Below are 18564 nucleotides of genomic sequence, written 5' to 3' on the forward strand. Positions count from 1 at the left end.
TGGAAACTCACATTTGATTTCTGGAAGCACTTTATTAGCTGAAGAGACAAAACAAAACCAAGGGCTCTCACAAGCAGGAGGTTGGATCTTCCTGTGTCCAAACCAAATCCGCTTGCAGAGGAGCCAGCTGCTAAGCAGTGTGGCTGGCCTTGGTCACAGGTCCATGTGTTTTGTAACACTGAGATGATGATGCATAGGAAACCCCCCAGCCCTGGTGGTGCCTTCTCTTACTTTGGCTTTCCCTTGCTGCCCACTGCTTTGGTGTGCTGGGATGTGGGGCTGCCTGCGGGGAGAGCTGACAGCACAGAGGGGGGCTGTGGGCAATGCCAGAGCACTGAGGCTCAAGCTGTGTACGGCAGTGCTGGAGACTTCACATGTAGGACTTGGAAACAGGGAGAGAGAAATCCTCTGCCTGTGATTTGATATGCAGACCCACGGCTGTGAGCATTGTGGATATCAGAGCCTTTCACTCAAGGAACTGCCCTTTCCAGTATCTCTTGCGCCCTGCTAGGCTTGTGGGGAGAGATTATGTCTTCTGTTAGCCTGACTGATAGAGGGGGATGAAAACCAAACAAGCTCTCATCACCCAAGCCTTTCTTCAGCCCTGGTTTCTATGATACATTCGTTAGAAAGGATTTCCTGGGGGCTGTAGGTCCTTTTTTTCATTATGAAAGTTTTTTCCTCTAGCCCTGCTGGGTCCTTCCAACTGCATTTCTAGATTCAGCTACATTTATGCACCCCCCTATTCCAGCTTTATGATCCCTGTATAAGCCCAGGTGACTTTTATTTCTACCTGCAGTAAAATAAAGCTGAATGATGTGATCCCCAAGATAGGCACTTCCTTAGCAATTAGCTAAGGAAACCACTCCACGCTGGAGGTGATAAGCCTCGGCAGTGTGTCAGCTAGCTGGATTTCTGCATGCTGTGGCACTCCACATGGCAGCTGGCAGACGCTGGTTTCTCTTGGCAGACAGTCACGGGAAGGGCAAAGCATTTAAAAGATGCTGGGCAACCTTGGGATTATTTGAGGTGATGCTATGCAACCCTGATATTTTGCAAATCTGGGTTAAAGACATACTTAGGGAAATCTCCTCTCGTCCTGTGTCTCCTTCAAAAAGAGATGGAGATAATCCTGTTGCAAAAGTATCTTCTGGGCAGCCCCTGGGATAACTCCTGAAACATCTCACTCTCCAAGCGTGACGCAGTTGTGACATCTTTGTATGTTAAATGCTGGGCTTGCAACTACTAAGAATCCTTTCAGCCTGTGACCATATCATGTTAAGGAGAAAGGAAGTGTGTATTGATAACTTAAACTTCTGTGCTTTGTGACAGTTGATTTATTCTCAGTCTAGAGTGTGAAAAGGAATCGTGATGTCAAAGCAGAGGGAGGCAGTTAACCAAGACTGCCATGATGCTGAACACAGGTGTTTTCTTTTAATTCAGTCAGGTAGGCAAAATTGAAATATCCTCAGTGCAAAGTCACAATGTCTTATGTATGTATTTGTTGAGCTCAGGAAAAGGTTGACTGAATCCTTGCTCTCCTGCAAGACTTCCCCCAAGGCTTGGGTTAAGTTACTTTGCCTAAAGTTTCTCTCCTGTAAAACAAGGGTAGCACGGGTTGATGCTTCCCTATTTCACAGTAGGTTTGTTATAGCTAATTGCTTGGTGAGTGCTTAGTGCTGTAATCATGATCTGAGTTAAAGCTTTGCTTGTGTTTCACATCACCGAAAGCCCTTCCATAGAATTATAGCCTCTTGAATCGGATATTAATCCTGCTCAAGTACACTTAAAACAAGCATCCTGTTGTTTTGTTTGGGCTATTCTTTGTGGATGGGCTTTCGTGTTTCGTGTAGGCATTTTTCTAGCAGACTGTTACTGCTGCAGGAGGTGTGAGGGGAAAGAGGATGTGTTAAAGCACAGAAATATTCAATAAGTACAGTGCATCGCCAGATAATCAATCACAGAGCAGGGGAGAGACAGAAAATCTAGTAACTGCAGCTTTTAATTTGGGTGGAAAAGGGCATGGGAGCTTTTATTAAATTACTAGCACTTTGTTCACTGTGACATGAACTTCAGGGTCTCACGGTGGTCATGGGTGATCTTAGGCAGGCAGGGATTTCCGATAGTCTATAAAGCTATTTTGTCTCCTTTCTGGTATGGGTTGGCACCGCTTTTGCTAAATTTATAACCTTGTGGTGTGGGTCCTTCCTGGCAGCATGGCAGAGCTCACGTACTGATTCTGTGAGTTATGAATGTACCAGTATTGTTAACATACTGTTCACAACTGGAATAACAGAGTTGACGGCCTTTGTGTTGCGGGAAACAGCTTATCATAATCTGTGCCCTTGTGACCTTCCAGCTGAACCAGTGCTGCTGATTCATGTTGTAAGTGACTCCTTGACAGTCACAGACCGTACAGTTAACCTTTTGGCATTAATATGCGCTGCAATTAGAATGGATTTATAGCCATTGTCTGATGCCAAGCCACAAATGTGATTAAATATTTTAAGAGTCTTTCCTTCAAAGTGAAAGGTAAATATGAAGTGTATGCACTTGAGGAGAAAATGGATACCTGAGACTTCTTTTCTTACCATTGTAAGTAACAGTTGTTCCCCTGGAGTCTGGGTAGATAAAGTTATCTCTGAAATCACCAAATAGATGTCACAGAGTTTGGAAGAGCTGAGAGTTGCATGCCAGTTGGCTTCCTGCTCTGCTATATTTACAGGGTGGTAGACAGAGCAATCAAAATGAAAACTAAATTAGATAGCTAAAATATTTTATGGCAACCAAGTAGAGCATTTCTCTGTGTTCTTCTGGGAAGCACCAGCCCACATTGCTACTCAAAATAAACAAATAACATGGTCCTTCTAAGACGGCAGTTACTGCTTCTTCACAAATGTAAATAAGGAGAAGGGAAATAAGTATGTGAAACTCTAATAATTAGGTTTGCTTCATGAAACAGCTGCTAAATATTGGCTTTACTGCAGCCTTCCCCTGAGTAATAGCTCAGGGATGGTAGAAACACTTGGAGCTGCTCAGGTTTGCTCTACTGTGAATATGCTGCAAAGCTTTTGCTTTGTTGCTGTAGTCAAGTGAATAATTTGTGGTTTGTTAATTCAATGTTCAGCAGCAGAAATATTGATTAGTTGTAGGGAATTAGGGCACAGTTAAAAAAATCCCTGCCAGAAATCTCTGTTGGCTGACATTTTGTTCAAACAGAGTTAAGTATAGTAAAATATTGTCCTTCTGTTTGCAAACGCCATGTTCAATAGTCATAAACCAGGTGCTTTTGTTTATCTCACAAACGTCTACATGTTCCTGTCTGTGCTGCAAAGCATGGCTCAATCGTACTTAAAGCCATGCACCACTCCTGTGATGCACGGGAGAAGTTTCATTTGTGCTTTGCAGGGAGCAGACTTGCATTACTTACCTAGTTACACAGTGTTCAGTGTCAAAGCAAGAAACAGTTCCCAAATCCAAGCTCTTCAGCTCCTGGCTGCCAGGACCATGTTTCTTCAAGTTTCCTGATGTCCTGAGTCTTTCTCATTCTTCCCAGTGCTGAAATGACAGGGGAAAGAAGTGGAAAACAGAGCAAACTTTGTGACCTTAAAAGCTGCAGGGTGAAGTGTTTGCATAGCTGAGGATGCAGGATGCACCAGGACGCTTACTGCCTTCCTTGGAAGGGAGCACTGGGAATGATTCTCAGGTTGGAGACTGGCAGCTCCCTCTGGTCTCGCTGAGGGATGGGGTTGATGTGAGTGTTGGTGGCCTTAGCTGTGTCTGACTTCTTCTCATTTCAGAGGATTTGGTTTACTTTTTCAGTCCGTGCCAGCACACTGTTTGCTGTGTGATGTAGCTCTGGCGTGGGTGATGCATCTCAGAGCTATGATGTAGCCACTGCTGCCAAAGAGAATGTGATCCGGAAGGTTTAATACATTTTCTCCTTTTATGTAGTTAAGCCTGTCTTTTACCAACTGATTAAGGAGGCTTGGTCACAGACAGGTATCTACTAAAAGCCCATATCTCATCAAGGCTCTTTTCTGTTCTCTTCCAGGTGATTCCAATGCTTCCCAAGCTGCTCTGTGAGGAATTATGCAGTCTCAATCCCATGCAAGATAGACTGACGTTCTCTGTGATGTGGAAGGTGACTCCAGAAGGCAAGGTACCTCAAGCAGCAGGCAGTCATCCTGCTAACCAGTCCTCCCTTGGTTAGCCAGCCCTTACTCTTGCTAACAGAGTGATAAAAATGCCATCCCTATAACACTCGGGTGGATAGCAAAGGACTTGTCGGTGAACAGTACTGGAAGATGTAGAACTGTCCCTGTATCTTGTCTTACTGATGAGATACCGTGGAACTTCCAAATGGAATAATCTCACAACATGGTGGGGAACGGAGAATATTTGTATGAATCTCAGGAACAGAGAATTTCTTGCTCCTTACCAGGTCACCCATCCATTTAATGTCTTATCTCCAGCAGCAACCCAAAGCTAATGCTTTGGGTGGGACAAGAAGTTCCCCCTGACTCCAACCCTGCCTTGTGCTCATAGGCAGCTGTGCAATGCGGTGGTTGTGGGCAGTATCCCTCAGTGGCCTCTCTGGTCTCTCTGGTAAACAATTTCATTCTTCTTCAGAGCTGCAAATCACATGGATCCAAATAAAGTGTGATAGCTCTTCAGCAAAGGCACAGCTCCATCCTCTGCATTTCTTATTTCCAGGGAGCAGTTCTGGAGGCTATCAGCGCAGCAAGCTGCCTTCAGCTGCCTGCTAGCTCTCCCCAGGTCTTCATTCCTCTCCCACACTCTTTTGTAACCCTAACAATCTCCTCTGGTAATCAAAGGGTCACCTTGCTAATCAAGAAGGGCTAAAGACTGCCGCTGTCAGAGGACTCTCCAATATATGTGAAGTACACTATTTCTACTCCAAATTGTTTTTTTAACCAATGTCGTACTCATGCGCAACTCTGTGGAGAGTATTTCTTGTGCCAATTAGGTAACTTTTCACAAAGATTAACTTTACTTCCTTACTATTGTCCATGCTGCTCTAAAGATTACTGCATCTTGTTTTGTGCTTTAGCAAAATGTATTTGCAGTCCTATACCTGTATTTCTCCAGCAAGTCCCTGCCCTGGCACTGAGGTGGGTTTTATTTGTTTATTGTGAAAAGCGTTCCACTTCCTATAGCGACAGCATGACTACTCATGAGGCTTTCTAATAGTAGCTACTTGGCGAGACTTTTATTGACTCTGAGTGGTCTTTGAATGGCTAATAGTCAAGTCTTAATTAAAATAAGCCTTTAATTAAATCTTATCTCTTGTCCCCTGCAATATATACATTATTTGCTTTTCAGTGTTCAGGCCAGCCCTGTCTGAGCAGTGAGAAAATAGAGGAGCTGCAGCATCTGCTTTCTGCCTGCTCGGGAAGCTGCTCTGTGGAGGAGCAGTGGTGTGCCCCTCGGAAAGCAGGCTGCCTGGGGCCAGCTCAGCAAACCGGTTTCTCCCAGGAGGCTTTTCAGGACTGCAGTCTTAATTGAGGTCACTTGATTTGCATATCAAGTGAAAGCCAGAGAAGAATTTACTCCTTCCAAGAGGAAAAGTGGTTGTAGGGCTCTTGCCCAGCAGGGCATTCTTCTAAGAGCTTATGTCTTGAATTGGGACAGAATGTGTCTCCTGTATTTCTAGGTGTTACTATGGCCTAATCTCAGTGTAAGCAGGATCACATGCTCTCCCAGGCTCTGCTGGGTGAAAGGGAGGTGAGTCAAAGGCCCCAGCACAGCCTTTGAACCTCAGCTGGTGGTGGACCGCCTTGAGAACTCCAACATCGAGGACAGGACATTCTTTGGTGAGGGACACGTGAGGCCAAAGGGCACTCCATTGCACCCCGCGTGCCTGGCAGTATTGTAACCTCGAGCTTGCAAAGCAGGGCGCAAGAGCCCTACTAGAGGTGAGAGATGCTCTGTGCTCCCATTGTTACTGTTCCAAAGCAACTAGGTATAGAGCTAATGCATCTACCAAGGAAAAGCCATGCAGATTCCTCACTGGATTACGAATATTGATAAACTGTTGGGATTTTAAATTCTTGTTTCTTTTAGAAAAATGACGCCAATCATCTTTCTCGGGGACAGGCACTTTCTTGGTTTTATTGCTTTTGGGATCTGGAGTTTTTTTCTTCTAGTTTTCATAGAGTGTAACAAAATGTTGCCTAAGCAGCTCCACATAGCTTGGTGGACTCCAGTGGGATAGTGTGACATGATGTATCTAAAATGACTTTCCAAGGGCAGAGGCGTTAACCATATTGTTGCATCTGTGCTGTTCTTCAGAAGCAGAGCTGGGCGTTTGTAGGAACAGCGTAGCACGTTCTTGTTCAGATGCAGTCAACAGAAAGATATTTGAAAACAAACGATGCAACTCTCTTTTTAAGTTGCCTGCTGACGTCTTAAGCACAGCTCTGCTGGTTCCTTCTACCAGTGAGGAAGAAAAACTGCTTCAGTCTCAAACAACCTATACAAACAATGTGTCTTTCAAGGCTCAAAACTCTGTTGTCATGAGCCAGAACGTCATACGGACACTGCCTTGCAGGGAGAAAGTCCTCAGCCTCCTGCACAGCTATGTCACACCCTCACAAGAGACCCGTACCACCAGGGACTGTGCTAATGGGAGGGTTTCAGCTGAGCCACACTGGCTGCCATCACAGGGTGTGCTGGGGACTACAGTTTTTTCTTAAAAGCAGCCAGAGCTGGGGGAAGCCTTAACATAACCCTAGAAACGTCTCAGATGCTGGTAGTCTGTCTGGAGTCTGGGTGCGCCAGGTTTGCTGTGGTGGGGGAGACCTTGCAGACCCGTCTTGTGGGCTGCTTGTTGTAATCTTCAAGTCCCAGCTCACAACCCCCAAATGGAGCTCCTCCACACTGCTTTGCCCATCTGTCAGCCACTGGTATGTGGGCCAGCCAGCCTTGTGCGGCTTTCCCTGCAGAAGAGCTAGCCTGTTCCTCTGGTGGGGTTTCCAAACGAGGGACACAAGGCTATGGTTACCCAAAGTCTGCTTGGATGGCTGCTGGAGGCAGAGACAGAGGGCATTTCCAGGAAATATTTGGATGGTGGGTAGAGTGAAGTTAGCCTGCTGCAGCAAGGCTGGATCTGGTAGCTCTGGTCACTACACAGAGGGATTACTGGACTGCATGGGTCAGGATGCATTCAGACTCCATTCCTGACCTATGTGACATGTCTTTAATGCATCCAGGCAATCTTGGTGAGAAGGTGTTTATTGGGTACATTAATAAGAGATCTCTTGGGGTCATTACTGTCCAGTTTACACCAGTTAGAGCTGTTGCAGGAGTGGAAAGTGGATGCTTTGCGTCTGGGGGTGGCTTCTGGTTTAAAATAAAATAATTTTATAGGTGATTTCTAGATTATTTTCCTCTAGATTCCAAAATATTTTGGAAGCTCAGAAATGTTCCTGGCTTGAGTTTGGGCCTAGGACCGTAGGCATGATCAGAGAAACAAGGGGTCAGTGAGGGGCCATCTCTTCTCCAGACCCACCAAAGTCCTACTCAGACACATCGCGAGTGCTAGTGAGACACTGGGGTTCCTGCAGTAGTCCTGAAAGCAGTATTTTAAAGCCAACCCCTCATGGCCTGCTAGCCACACTTTTTAATTAAAGAGATGGAATACAGTCTGCTGTGGTTTGGATAGGAGATCCTTTCTTTCGTGTGCGTTGCCTGTTGCCACTCCTGCACTTAGTAACCTTTGAGTCAACTGCCTGATTCCAACTCCGAGCAGGCTGTAGTTCTTTGAGCTCTATGAAAGAGGGAAACCAGGTAGAACAGGGAAATCCAAGCAGTTCCCTATGTATATGCACAATACAATGTGCACATACATGTTACCAGACACTAAAGAATCTATATGGGCAAAAGGCCTGGCAGTCTCAGTATGAGGAGATCTTCACTTGAAGATCAGAGTCAGTGATGAGGTCTGGTGGTGTTCCTTCCAGTGTTTGTACAACTTCCCAAACTTCTGTACAGTGAAAGAGTAAGTCCTCAGATGACTTTCCAATTTTGCAGATCCTTGATGAATGGTTTGGGCGGACAGTCATCTGCTCCTGTGTGAAGCTAAGCTACGACCATGCGCAGAGTATGATTGAAAGCCCTGGGAAGGTGTTCTCACCTGAAGAACTACCCCCTGTCTCCCCTCAACACTCGATAGCCGAGATCCAGCAAGCTGTACTGAACCTTCATCATATTGCCCAGCACCTCCGCAAACAGCGCTTCATCGATGGTGCTCTGCGCTTAGACCAGGTGAGTGTAGTCCGACCCCTGAAAGGGGCTTCTGCTCCACTGAAGCAATTTCACGTTGTACTCCCTAAGAATTTCCTGATCAGTCTAAAAACACTTCAGGGAAAAGTCACAGCTGGAATAGAAAGGCAGGTTTGTGTGCCAGCATCTTAAGAGCAGCATCAACTTAAGTACCAAAAGCACTAAGTAAAGTAGGATCGAAAGGAAAAGTCCCCGATTTTCAAGGAGTGGTTCATCTTTCAGCATTTTTCAAAATCCTAAAGCCTGGTGGACTGGGTAGCTCATACAGTGAAACAAATCATGACGGTGTCATTCATTGTCAGGCAGTTCAGATACCCTTAGTGCACATTGCACTGTGAAAGGCTCATCCTCACATTTGTTTCTCTGCTTGCAATACTCATGTTTTCCACAGCTTTCATAGCAATTCTTTGTGCAGGGAAGATGACTAAATGTTATCTAAGCTAGTACTTAGAAGTATTGGGTGTGTTTCAGAGAAAGAAATAGTAGCAAGGGGGTTTTCTGTCTGGGGTGATTTAAATAATCTTATATCAGCTGTGGTGTGTGTCACTTCTATTTTACAAGTAGATCCAGATATTTTAGATTATCACAGCAAAAATACTTTTGCATTTGAGGTTCAGCTGCTCTGAGATGGCTTCGGACAGTTTTTTTGGGGTAGGAGGTTCCAGTAATTTGTAGAACCCAGTGGCTTTCCTGAGCAGGAGACAAAATGGTTTCCTAACATAAGGAAGCTCTATTGTTCCGTTGTGCAAAATGAGCATGAGTCAACATAAGGGTATTGCTGAGAAAAAAGCTAGCGTACTGAAATATGTAAACAGGGCTATTGTATGTAAGAGGTATGTTGTAACCCTTACATTTTACTCAGCATTGTAGCGTGGTCTCCAGTTGCAGGAAAGTCTAGTTTTAGAGAAATCATTACAGAGCAACGAGATCAAGGAGTGTCTGTAATCAGTGACCTTCCCCAGTAGAGCACGTGGCTTAGTCTGGCGAAGCTGCTGTGAAGAGGAGGCAATGTGCTTTTACCCATGTCTAAGATGGACAAGATGACACATTTGTATCTTGAATTCCAGTAGAGGAGATCGGGGTTATACTTTAGGGTAAACTTACTGTTGTAGGCATGGTGGTGCCTGAGGCCATCTTGCCTACATCTGTTATAGGAGGACTTGGAGGACTGGCTAGACACATATAAGTGACCCTGGAGCAAGGGCATTTGCTCAAGGTCCCTCCTTGCTCAAAGGAAATAATTCTTAGAATTATATTCAAATAATTTTTGGAAATCAGACTCCCACTTTGAAGTCATGCAGAGTTTTGTTGAACCTCTTTCAGAACAGAGGCTTCCTTCTCTGAGGTTTATCACACAATGGCTAATAAGCTGGGCTTTTGTTCCCAAGCACACTCTGAATGCTAGAGAAACATAAAAAATCCAGCCTTTGCACTTGATGAGCTAACTGGGAAGCCTTGGAGATGTTTGGGCTGGAACAACAGTCCACAGTGACTGGGAGCTGTGGTCCAGAAAGGTCACCAGCTGCGTTCCACAAGTCACTACAGTGTAGTGCTGAGCAGTCGCCATGTGTGCCCGAGTACCTGTTATCAAACTAACCTCAGGGAAAATATGTTTTAAAACAGCTGTGACATTTTCAATGGGGAGATTTGGCTGGGGAAGCATCCTGTTCTGGTGATACCCCATAAAAGAATAGCGGTGTTTTGTTCTGCTCTGTTGCCATTACAGAGGAGCTGTTAAAGAGAACATATTGGAGCATCATTTGTGAGACCCAGGTTAAAAGCCACTGCTAAGGGCATCAGAGAGGGCTGATGCCTGCTCAGCCTAGTTCCTAATCAACGTGATAAAGTGAGTTATATCTCACAAGTGGCACTTTGTCCTGTGCAGAATCTTTCTCACTGGCAAGAGTGTCAGCGAGAAGTAATGGTCTTCGAGAAGGAAGTGTATTTTAGTGCAGGGGACACTTTAACCGTACTTGCTCTGTTCAAGTACTGCCTTGATAGTTGTATTTTCATAAACTACACCCTCCCAGCACATGATGGAAGCAGTTACGGTAAGGCCTGAGTACAAACAGTATGTGAGGGACAGGTGTGTGGAGGTGGCCAGTGGTGTATGGCTGGACAAAGCAATCTGCAGCTTTTAATAGAAGGAGATGAGTCCCTTTGCCTTTGCTCCCCTGCTTCCCTGAGTTCCCACGGATGCACTTGTGCGCTGGGTCCGACTTCCAGCCCCAAGTGAGCGAGCAAGGGTGGATCCGAATGGAAAACACACCTTTTTCTAATCGCTGGACCTCTCACTGATTTCCTGTGAGTAATGTAAATCCTGAACAATGGAAGACAAACTCCAGCAGGAAGCTAAGGGCAATGAATTATCAGATTACAAATAAGTATGTGACTGAAGGAAATGATCATCCCACAGTCTTAAGGGAGGGGGTGGCTGGCCATGGATGACTTCTGTGCTGCTTTTTTTCCAGGGGATGTGAGCCCTCTTCCTATATATTGCATTATGCTTGAGAGCTTCTGCCTTGGGGTCACTCCTGATTGAACAGTGATGGATTTTTTTCTTACTTCCACCCTGCCATTTTTCAGTGTAATATGCTCTTGTGCTTCCTGTTGTTATTAAGAAAACCAAGGGGGCAAGAATCTCCCATCCTGCTTTGCCACTGGCTATGCTGGCCTTGGGGTGGTGCTCCCTGTCTGCCTCAGTTCCCTCTTTGGAATGATATGGATCTAGCCCATAGTATCCATATAATTTAGGATTTATTCCCCAAAACTAAGAACATCTCTCAGATGAAGCCATTCATGAGCATGTATTTATAACAGCAGAAATACTGGCTGACCGGGGAACTCCTTGCAGCCGGCATCGGATGGCTCCAGTAAGATGCAGCAGTGTCAGGCTGGCTGTGCCGTGGTGAGCAGAATGTTTTCTGTTTGAATGTTGCTGCTGAATTTGTATGACCTAGTGTGAGAGCGGCATCTGCTCACCCATGGTTTCATCTTTTAGCAGTAATTTTAGTAGCAGGAATCTCCGTAGCTCAACAAATAAAAAATATATTTTATTTTTTTAATGACTTGGGAATTACATATCAGGGTCACGCAGAAGACCTTGAGACAAATTACAGAGGTAGCACACGGTCTTGAAAGCTTAGGATTTGTGGATTCAGTGGCAGTATATGTGTCTCTTTGGGGCTGTGTAATTTTGAATTCCTGCCTCAGTTCGGTCCAGGCCGTGGCAACCTACATACCTGTCGCTCTTTCTCCACCTCGGTTCCTTTCATGCCTCTGCAGAGGTCTGTAGGGGAATCCTGCTGCATTGGACCTTGGGTCTGCGGACCTTCTTTGCAACCAGAGCTGCGTATCTGTCACTCCATGGGATCTTGCTGTCCGCATAGGCCCCTTCTGGGGCTTTTTCCATAGAATATGGTTTCCTGTGTTGCCTGCCAGCCTCCTAGCTCCAGAAGGCAGCTGATCACTGAGTTTTAGAGGTTTAAAGTCTTTGCACCTTCAGCGGCTAAGGAGCTTATGAAACTTTGTCCACACAGACAGAGATTAATGTATTTCTTTTCCTTCTCATTTAGAGCTGCAGTTTTTAGTTGTAAAGGCAAGAGGTGCCTGGTACTGTGACTTTGAGAAAATATGTTCAGATATTTACATTGTCTTACCCCCGCCACACTCCTTCCTGCCCAGGACCATGAAATGCCACCCCTGTGCTGTCCTCTCACAGCTCGTGGTGCACCCACACTATAAACTGGAGCCGGGATCTGACCTGGTTTAAAAACCAAAGTGAGCACAACCCACAACTTTCCTTTTTTTTCCTGGCCAGGTTACTTTGAAGCTGGATCACTTCCCCAAACCACAGCTTTTAGAAACACTAGCCAGAGAATCAGATAGAAACTTGCTTTCAACAAAAACCGTCGTTTGCAGAAAAGCTCCTTAGCTCCAGCTTGCCTAGAGGAGACCTGCTGATAAATGGTTCTCTTTTTGGCTTCAGCAGTTTATAAATGAATCACGAGGACAGATGCCTACAAGAAGACAGGTTTAAAAGGATTTCTGTGCATATTTAAAATGAGAATACCCCGGGATGCTGATCTGTCTCTATGACAACTGTCTGTGAGCTGAGCAGTGGCTTTTGTGCCGGTGATTCTGCCTTTGCCAGCGCACTTACACCTGGGTGCTCAAAACATTGGCATTGACCAAAGTTCAGTGTGAGAACAACCCGAAGTGCATTTGTGTTAAATCAGTTAATGGCATTGAATTGTTTGCTAGAATAGCTTCTCTCCTTGTTTTCTGCGCAACAGGCATTCAGCTTTGCAGGTGTGTGTGAAAAGGGAAGAATAAAAGGATAAAAATTGCAAAGATGAGAATGTTACGCAAATTTAAGGGTTGAATTGCTAGTGAAATGGTCTCACTTCTGCTTGCTCGCAGCCTGTATGCCGTATCACTGCCTCATTGCCTGAGCAAGGGTTGCTTTTCCCTGTGGGTCTCTATTATTTTGAGTAACTTAAAGGTAGTAAAAATTGTGTTGTGATATCTCTGTACCACACTGGAGACCTTACCTACAGTCCTGTCCCGTGGCTGCAGGGGATAAGGAAGTAAGTGATCTTTGAGAATAGCTTTGTTTAATTAAAAGATTGGTGGGACTCCTGAAGTATTAGAGTATTTCTGCTGCAGGAAACATAGGGAAACAATCACAAAGACCCCGAACACCAGAATGCGTTCAGAATACTAGCTCCAAAACACTGAGGTATGTGGCATACTGGGATGTATTAACCGTTTCTGAAGAGTCGTTGAAGCTCTCAGAATTGCCTCTGCCTACTTGATGCAAACAGCTTTGAGAAGTTGACTCAAGCCATTCACACACGGAAAACGAGGAGGAGGAAGGACACTGTACACGCAGGGTGTGATACTATGCTGGGAAATTTCATATTTAGTTGTGGCTAATGTGATAGGACAGAAACATGTATTTTTAGACAGTTGCTCCTGCTAATGCCATTTAATTGGAAATCTCAAGAGCCACAGATTAATTACTATCACCATTAAAATGTTCCAATATGAATGACTGCTGGAAATAATTATGGGAAATCGTTTTGTCGTATTTCCTGCCTCATATCTGTATAGTAAGCGTTCAGGTCTTTTCTTGTGGAAGTAGTACATATTTCTACCATGGTTAAACAGCCATTGTGCACAAGATGCAGTATATTAATATATGAATTGAAGGCACTTTGGGTTGGCAGAACTCTTTGGACGGGAGAGCAAAGGGCTGTAATGTTGTATAGACATCATTTAACTGAATGTGCCTACATTTTCCCTATTAGTATGGTCTGAATTTATGTCTTAAAATGCTGTTGGGGCAGGAAGGCCATCCTGGCTTGAGGACTCCGTGGTGCGATCCTCAGGTGTTCTGGCCATGGCTGCTGTATGTGCTGCCCCTGCACACTCTCAATGCATGCACCTTTCTGCAGAGCTGTAGATGGCTTTGCTCCAAACTGACTCTTGGCTGCATCTCTTGGGGAGTATCACTTCGTTGGTTTTTTGGCCAGTTTCAGAGAGAAAGTTCTGGTGCTCATCACCTAGGATTTGACATTGGTACCAAATCCATCTCAGATTTGGTTTCCTCAGGGTAGGTTGAGGTGTGTACCTGCTTTGGCATTTGTTTTGGCCCAAGAGAAAATCCAAAAGGCTTATTTATAAGATCCTGAAAACTGCCATGATACCTCCCTAAAGAGGCTGTTGCAGCAACAGTACATGAATGTGACAGCAGAGGCGGGGTGGTCTGTACGTGCGGTGCTGTAAGATAAATGGAAATGCAGACTAAGGAGCTTTCACTATTCACTTCCTATCACAATTCCACCATTGTCTGCTCCTTCTCTTTGATGTCTGGTTAAAGAGACATCACTGATATCCAGAATGGGGACAGCAGGTGCTATACGATCGTAATGGAGAGTTGCTTATACTGCATGATACATAAGGCAGCTGGGGAGGATGTTGGATATATTTGGAGATTAATTTCCTTTGGGGATTTTATGTCTTTTGCATCGTCTCAGTTAATACGTCAAAATGAGCATGTAAGGCCAAACCTTTCTACCGGGGGATACTGCGCTTCCCCATAGGAGTAATCGAAATGCATTTGCAAAGGTGTGTTAATGAAGTAGGAATGATTTTTGGAAATGTCTTGCCTACAATATCGCAGGGGGATATGGTACTTCGCAGGCAAACATGAAATGTCACCGTTGTCACCAGGAACAGCTAATGGCTCAGGTCAGGCAGTTTGCTCATGCACTGGGGACGTGCACAGGAAGGAGGAGTTGTGGGATCGTGTTATGGAGGGGGTCTGTGTTGGCTGAGCATCTTTCTTCTTGCGTTGCCAGTAGGTTTTAAAATATTTTGATTAAATCAGGATTTTGAGTAGAAAGCCCTCCAAATATAATGTCTTGCCCTGGGATTTTAATGAAGTCCTCCCAGGGGTGTGAGTAGGATTGATGTCCTCGCACATGTCCTGCCGTTCCCCAATCATTCTTTTAGAGCTGAGCAGCTGTGTCCCAGCAGGAGCAGGTGGTGAAGTGGTCGAGCTGGCTCTGGCAGGAGGGGGGAGTCGGACGCTGGAGCACCGGGCTCGGCTGTAGAGCATCGTGCTGGGAGCCACTGCAGCCAGATGTCTGGGCAAACATGGCTGGGAAGGAGCTCCCCACACAGTGGTGCTCTGGCATTAATTTACCATCAGTAATGCAAGAGTTGGTTATGACTTTATTCTTCCTGGAGTAAATATTCCAGCCACTAGCTCAGATACTCAAATTCACCAGTCATGTATGAGTGTTTTTCTTCTGAACAGCTTAACCCTTGAGTTTTATTAAATCTTCCACAGACCTGCAAGCTCAGAAACTTCTCAAGAAAGAAGGGGTCTTAACGCTTTAATTTTGAGATGCTTTGTGACGCAGCAGCAGCTTCTTTCATCTGCCGGCCTCAAGAGCAAGTATCAGAGAGGAGGTTGGCTCCATCCTTCCAGGTGATGGGAATGGCACGAAGAGGTGAAGCAGTTGCCTGAGCTCATGCAGTGAGTCTGTGGCAGAACTGGCAGGACAGCCTTTTCTAATTCCCAGGCCAAATCCCACACCTCAGGCCAACGCTGACCGTTCTCTTCCTCTCACATTTATTACTGACAGCTATTGAATAAGAATTGGTGCTTTTTTGTTTCTGCTGTTTATTGCTGGCCTAGTTCAGGTCAGGTTTTTTTATCCCAGTTCCTAGCGGGTACTTCTCATATGCAGAGCAGAGAAAAAAGCCACAGCAGCGTGAAGGGCTGAGCTGTGGCCAGCATGTCTCTGCAACACAGAAGGAATCATCCTGTTTCACAAGTGGTCCCTCTCCCCAGTCCTTTCAGCTCTCAGGCTTTGCCTGCACGTGCCAGGGCCGAGCCAGTGTGCCGCTGTCCCATGGGAGTCTCTCTTGCTTGCATAGGACGGAGTTGCAGTGGGCAGGACTTAGTCATACCTTCCGAATTGCATGGCTTTTCCTATCGATTGAATCCAGTTGGTGGTCAGCTATTGTGGGGGCAGGGGTGAGCTGGCAGTTATCACATCTTGACGTGCAGGTAGGGTTGAAAGTGTTTGCAGGTACTCCAGATTCACACGTGAAGTAGACATCTCTTGGTTTTCTGGGGTAGCGGGACACTGATGGGTCTTGCCCACGCTTGTGTGGTAGGCAGCCTGGGGTCGCTTGCTTACAGGGACCTCAGACAGTGCCAAATAGCATCTCTAGGGGGGAAAGAGGGCATCCGTGGCAGGTGGTGTCTTGGTGTGATGGAATGTGTCCCAAACGTGAAGCTGATAGCTAAGATCAGAGAATTCAGAGCTTGATCCAGCTGAGCAAGCCACTCACTGGTGTTTGTGCGGTTGGTAGGCAGAGAAGTAGTGGCTTCTGCTGGTTATATTGAAAGAGGTTGAGGGTGGAAAAACTGGTTCTCAATGAGGCAGAAACAAACTGGTTCTTCCATGTCTCTGATAGCAAGGCAGATAAAACCCAGGGAAATGTTTGCGTAGAGGTGCAATGGGGTAAGCGCTGGGAGGAAATTCTTATTTTACGTTTTCTACTGAGGAAACAGTCCTTGCTCTGAGAGTCTTGCCCTCCAGTTGATGGTGTTTTTCTTCCCTGGTGATGAACAGACGTCATCAGAAAGTCTCTTGTTGTTTCAGATTCCGTTTATCACGTATTTGAAAAGAGACTTGACAAGAGTTTTTTTCGGGTATTAATTATAGCTGACTGCATGGCTAATCCATCATTCTCTTTAGATGGAGTCACTGGGTGTTGAGTGATGTAACTTCAAATGTGTTCCATCTGCCATAGGTGAAGATGTAGCAGCTCTTTGTCAGAGCGAGTTCTGTTTCACCTAACAGTAAGTGGAAGAAAGGCTAATTGTATGATGATAAAAGGCAATATTTGGAAGGAGATGAAAGATTCAGACATTGCAGTTCTGTGACTTCTCATTTCCAAAGTGAGAGGGGGGAAAAATTCTTACTTTCCATGACCACAGCTCTTTTTTATCAGGTGTCTGTGTCATGATCACTCCTTCTGAGTCCTGGGATGTTTTATCTTTTCTCATCCATAGCATATGGATGCTGAAGTACAAAGAAGCTCAGAAAGCACCTGTGGTTTCCACGGCTCTCTGAAATGAGGCTGCAAGAGTCTTAGCCAAAATCTCAGCAGCTGAGCAGAGGACAGAGCTGATCTTGCCCCATCTGAGGAAGCCAGCACTTGCTGAAGTCCACTTTCAGGTTTTATCTTTAAACATTCCAAGTCTAAGCCCACATCTCCTGAAATTATATGCCCTGCTAAAAGTTTGCAGTGATTCATTGGGAGTACAGTTTGTTGAGCAACCTCTTGGTTTTGTTTTGAAAGCAAGTGGCTTTGAATCTGTCTTGAGTAGTCTAGATTGCTTATCTTGCCCTTCTCTACATCATACGGTAATAAGGAAGTTGTTCAAGCTTACGAGCATAATCCAGGGTGTAGATTTTCCCTGAATACGTAATTGTGTAAAGTGGGAGTGTGAAGCACGTTTCAGGTAAGGTTGTTGGTCCACGTTGCACTTGTTTCTGAGATTTGTCCATATTTGAGATTTGAGAAAGACCTCCTTCCTGAACGTGCTCCTTCTTCGTGCAGTGCTGCGTTCAGTTGTGGGAGACCCTGTGGTTCGCTGTTGCTTCCTGCTTCCCTCTTGAGGCACAAACACCCATCTCTCCCTAAAGATACGTATTCACAAGCTGTTGTATTGTCAATGCCTTAAAACTTGACAGGACTATTAAACTTCGCCCTCTGAAGGAAATACATTCTTCAGTTTGGATCTAGGCTGGTAGCAGATATATTGCATTTGTGCTAATTAGTTACCAGCCAAACTGGTGACAGTCTGTTGCCCATCTGTGATGGGCAACCATTAAATTGATGTCACTTGAAAACTAAGCAAGAGGCAGTGAGAAAGTAGCCTGAAGAGTTTGTTGGACTGGAGTGGTTTGGGAGACTTCAGACATCTGGAAGAAACAAGCCATGCAGAATAACCATGAAGGGGGTTTTGTGGGTAATTCCGTTAACTGGACTTGAAAAACTTGTTTCTGTCACATAAATCCAAACTAACCAAACAGTCACTCTTGTTGTTTTTTTACAAAAAACCCACAATCTAGCCTGAATACAACAAAATTTAATTTGCGCCTTCTTTGACAATTGAAGTAAACTGGCCATGTCATGGGTTTGATCCCTCTGATCCTGCTGACCTTGGGGGACTGCAGAGCTGTAGCTTATTGGGTGTCTCACGGCAATGGTGAAATCAGCCTCTGACTGAGAAATTCTTAGTCCCATGAATCAACAGGAGGTTTTGCATTAGCTTTGAGGCTGCAGTTTCACCTCAATTTCAAGGTCTCTGTTTTAATCTCAAGGCTCTCCTTGTTTTTCTGAGAAGAAACCCCATTGATCCAGCTAGCACTTTGCTTCTGATTAGCATGTTAGAGCCTGACCAGCAATACTAGGAAATAAAATGCTTAAATAGTTAAAACAGGATTTTAAAAAATGTGATTTCTTAAATGTTTTCTCTGTCAGTGATGTGTTTAACAGGTATAGAAGACAGAATGAACTAAAACAGGCTTTGGCATTTTGGAAAGTGAGTCATTTTTTCTGTTGCATCATGTATAAACTTTTCCCTTCTCATGTATGTATGGTTGAAATTACTTTGAGGTTTTGAATTTTTACTTCAGCTCTGTTTTTTATTATTTTCAAACA

At 45.0% G+C, this 18564-nt stretch overlaps 1 protein-coding gene across 5 annotated transcripts in view; it reads left to right on the forward strand.

Annotated features, from left to right (window-relative positions):
- Nucleotides 1-18564, forward strand: part of DIS3L2 (DIS3 like 3'-5' exoribonuclease 2) — a 194363-nt gene that overhangs the window by 117043 nt on the left and 58756 nt on the right. For all 5 annotated transcript variants that reach the window (XR_005830666.1, XR_005830667.1, XR_005830668.1 and 2 more), the window contains 2 exons: nucleotides 4055-4162; nucleotides 8056-8289. Coding sequence is in view for 2 of the 5 variants with exons in the window: in XM_040613140.1 (XP_040469074.1) it covers nucleotides 4055-4162; nucleotides 8056-8289 (342 nt within the window). In the remaining 3 variants the exon portion in view is untranslated. The remainder of the gene's footprint in view (nucleotides 1-4054; nucleotides 4163-8055; nucleotides 8290-18564) is intronic.

The sequence above is a fragment of the Falco naumanni genome, chromosome 13 (genome assembly GCF_017639655.2).
Source record: "Falco naumanni isolate bFalNau1 chromosome 13, bFalNau1.pat, whole genome shotgun sequence".
NCBI lineage: Eukaryota > Metazoa > Chordata > Aves > Falconiformes > Falconidae > Falco > Falco naumanni.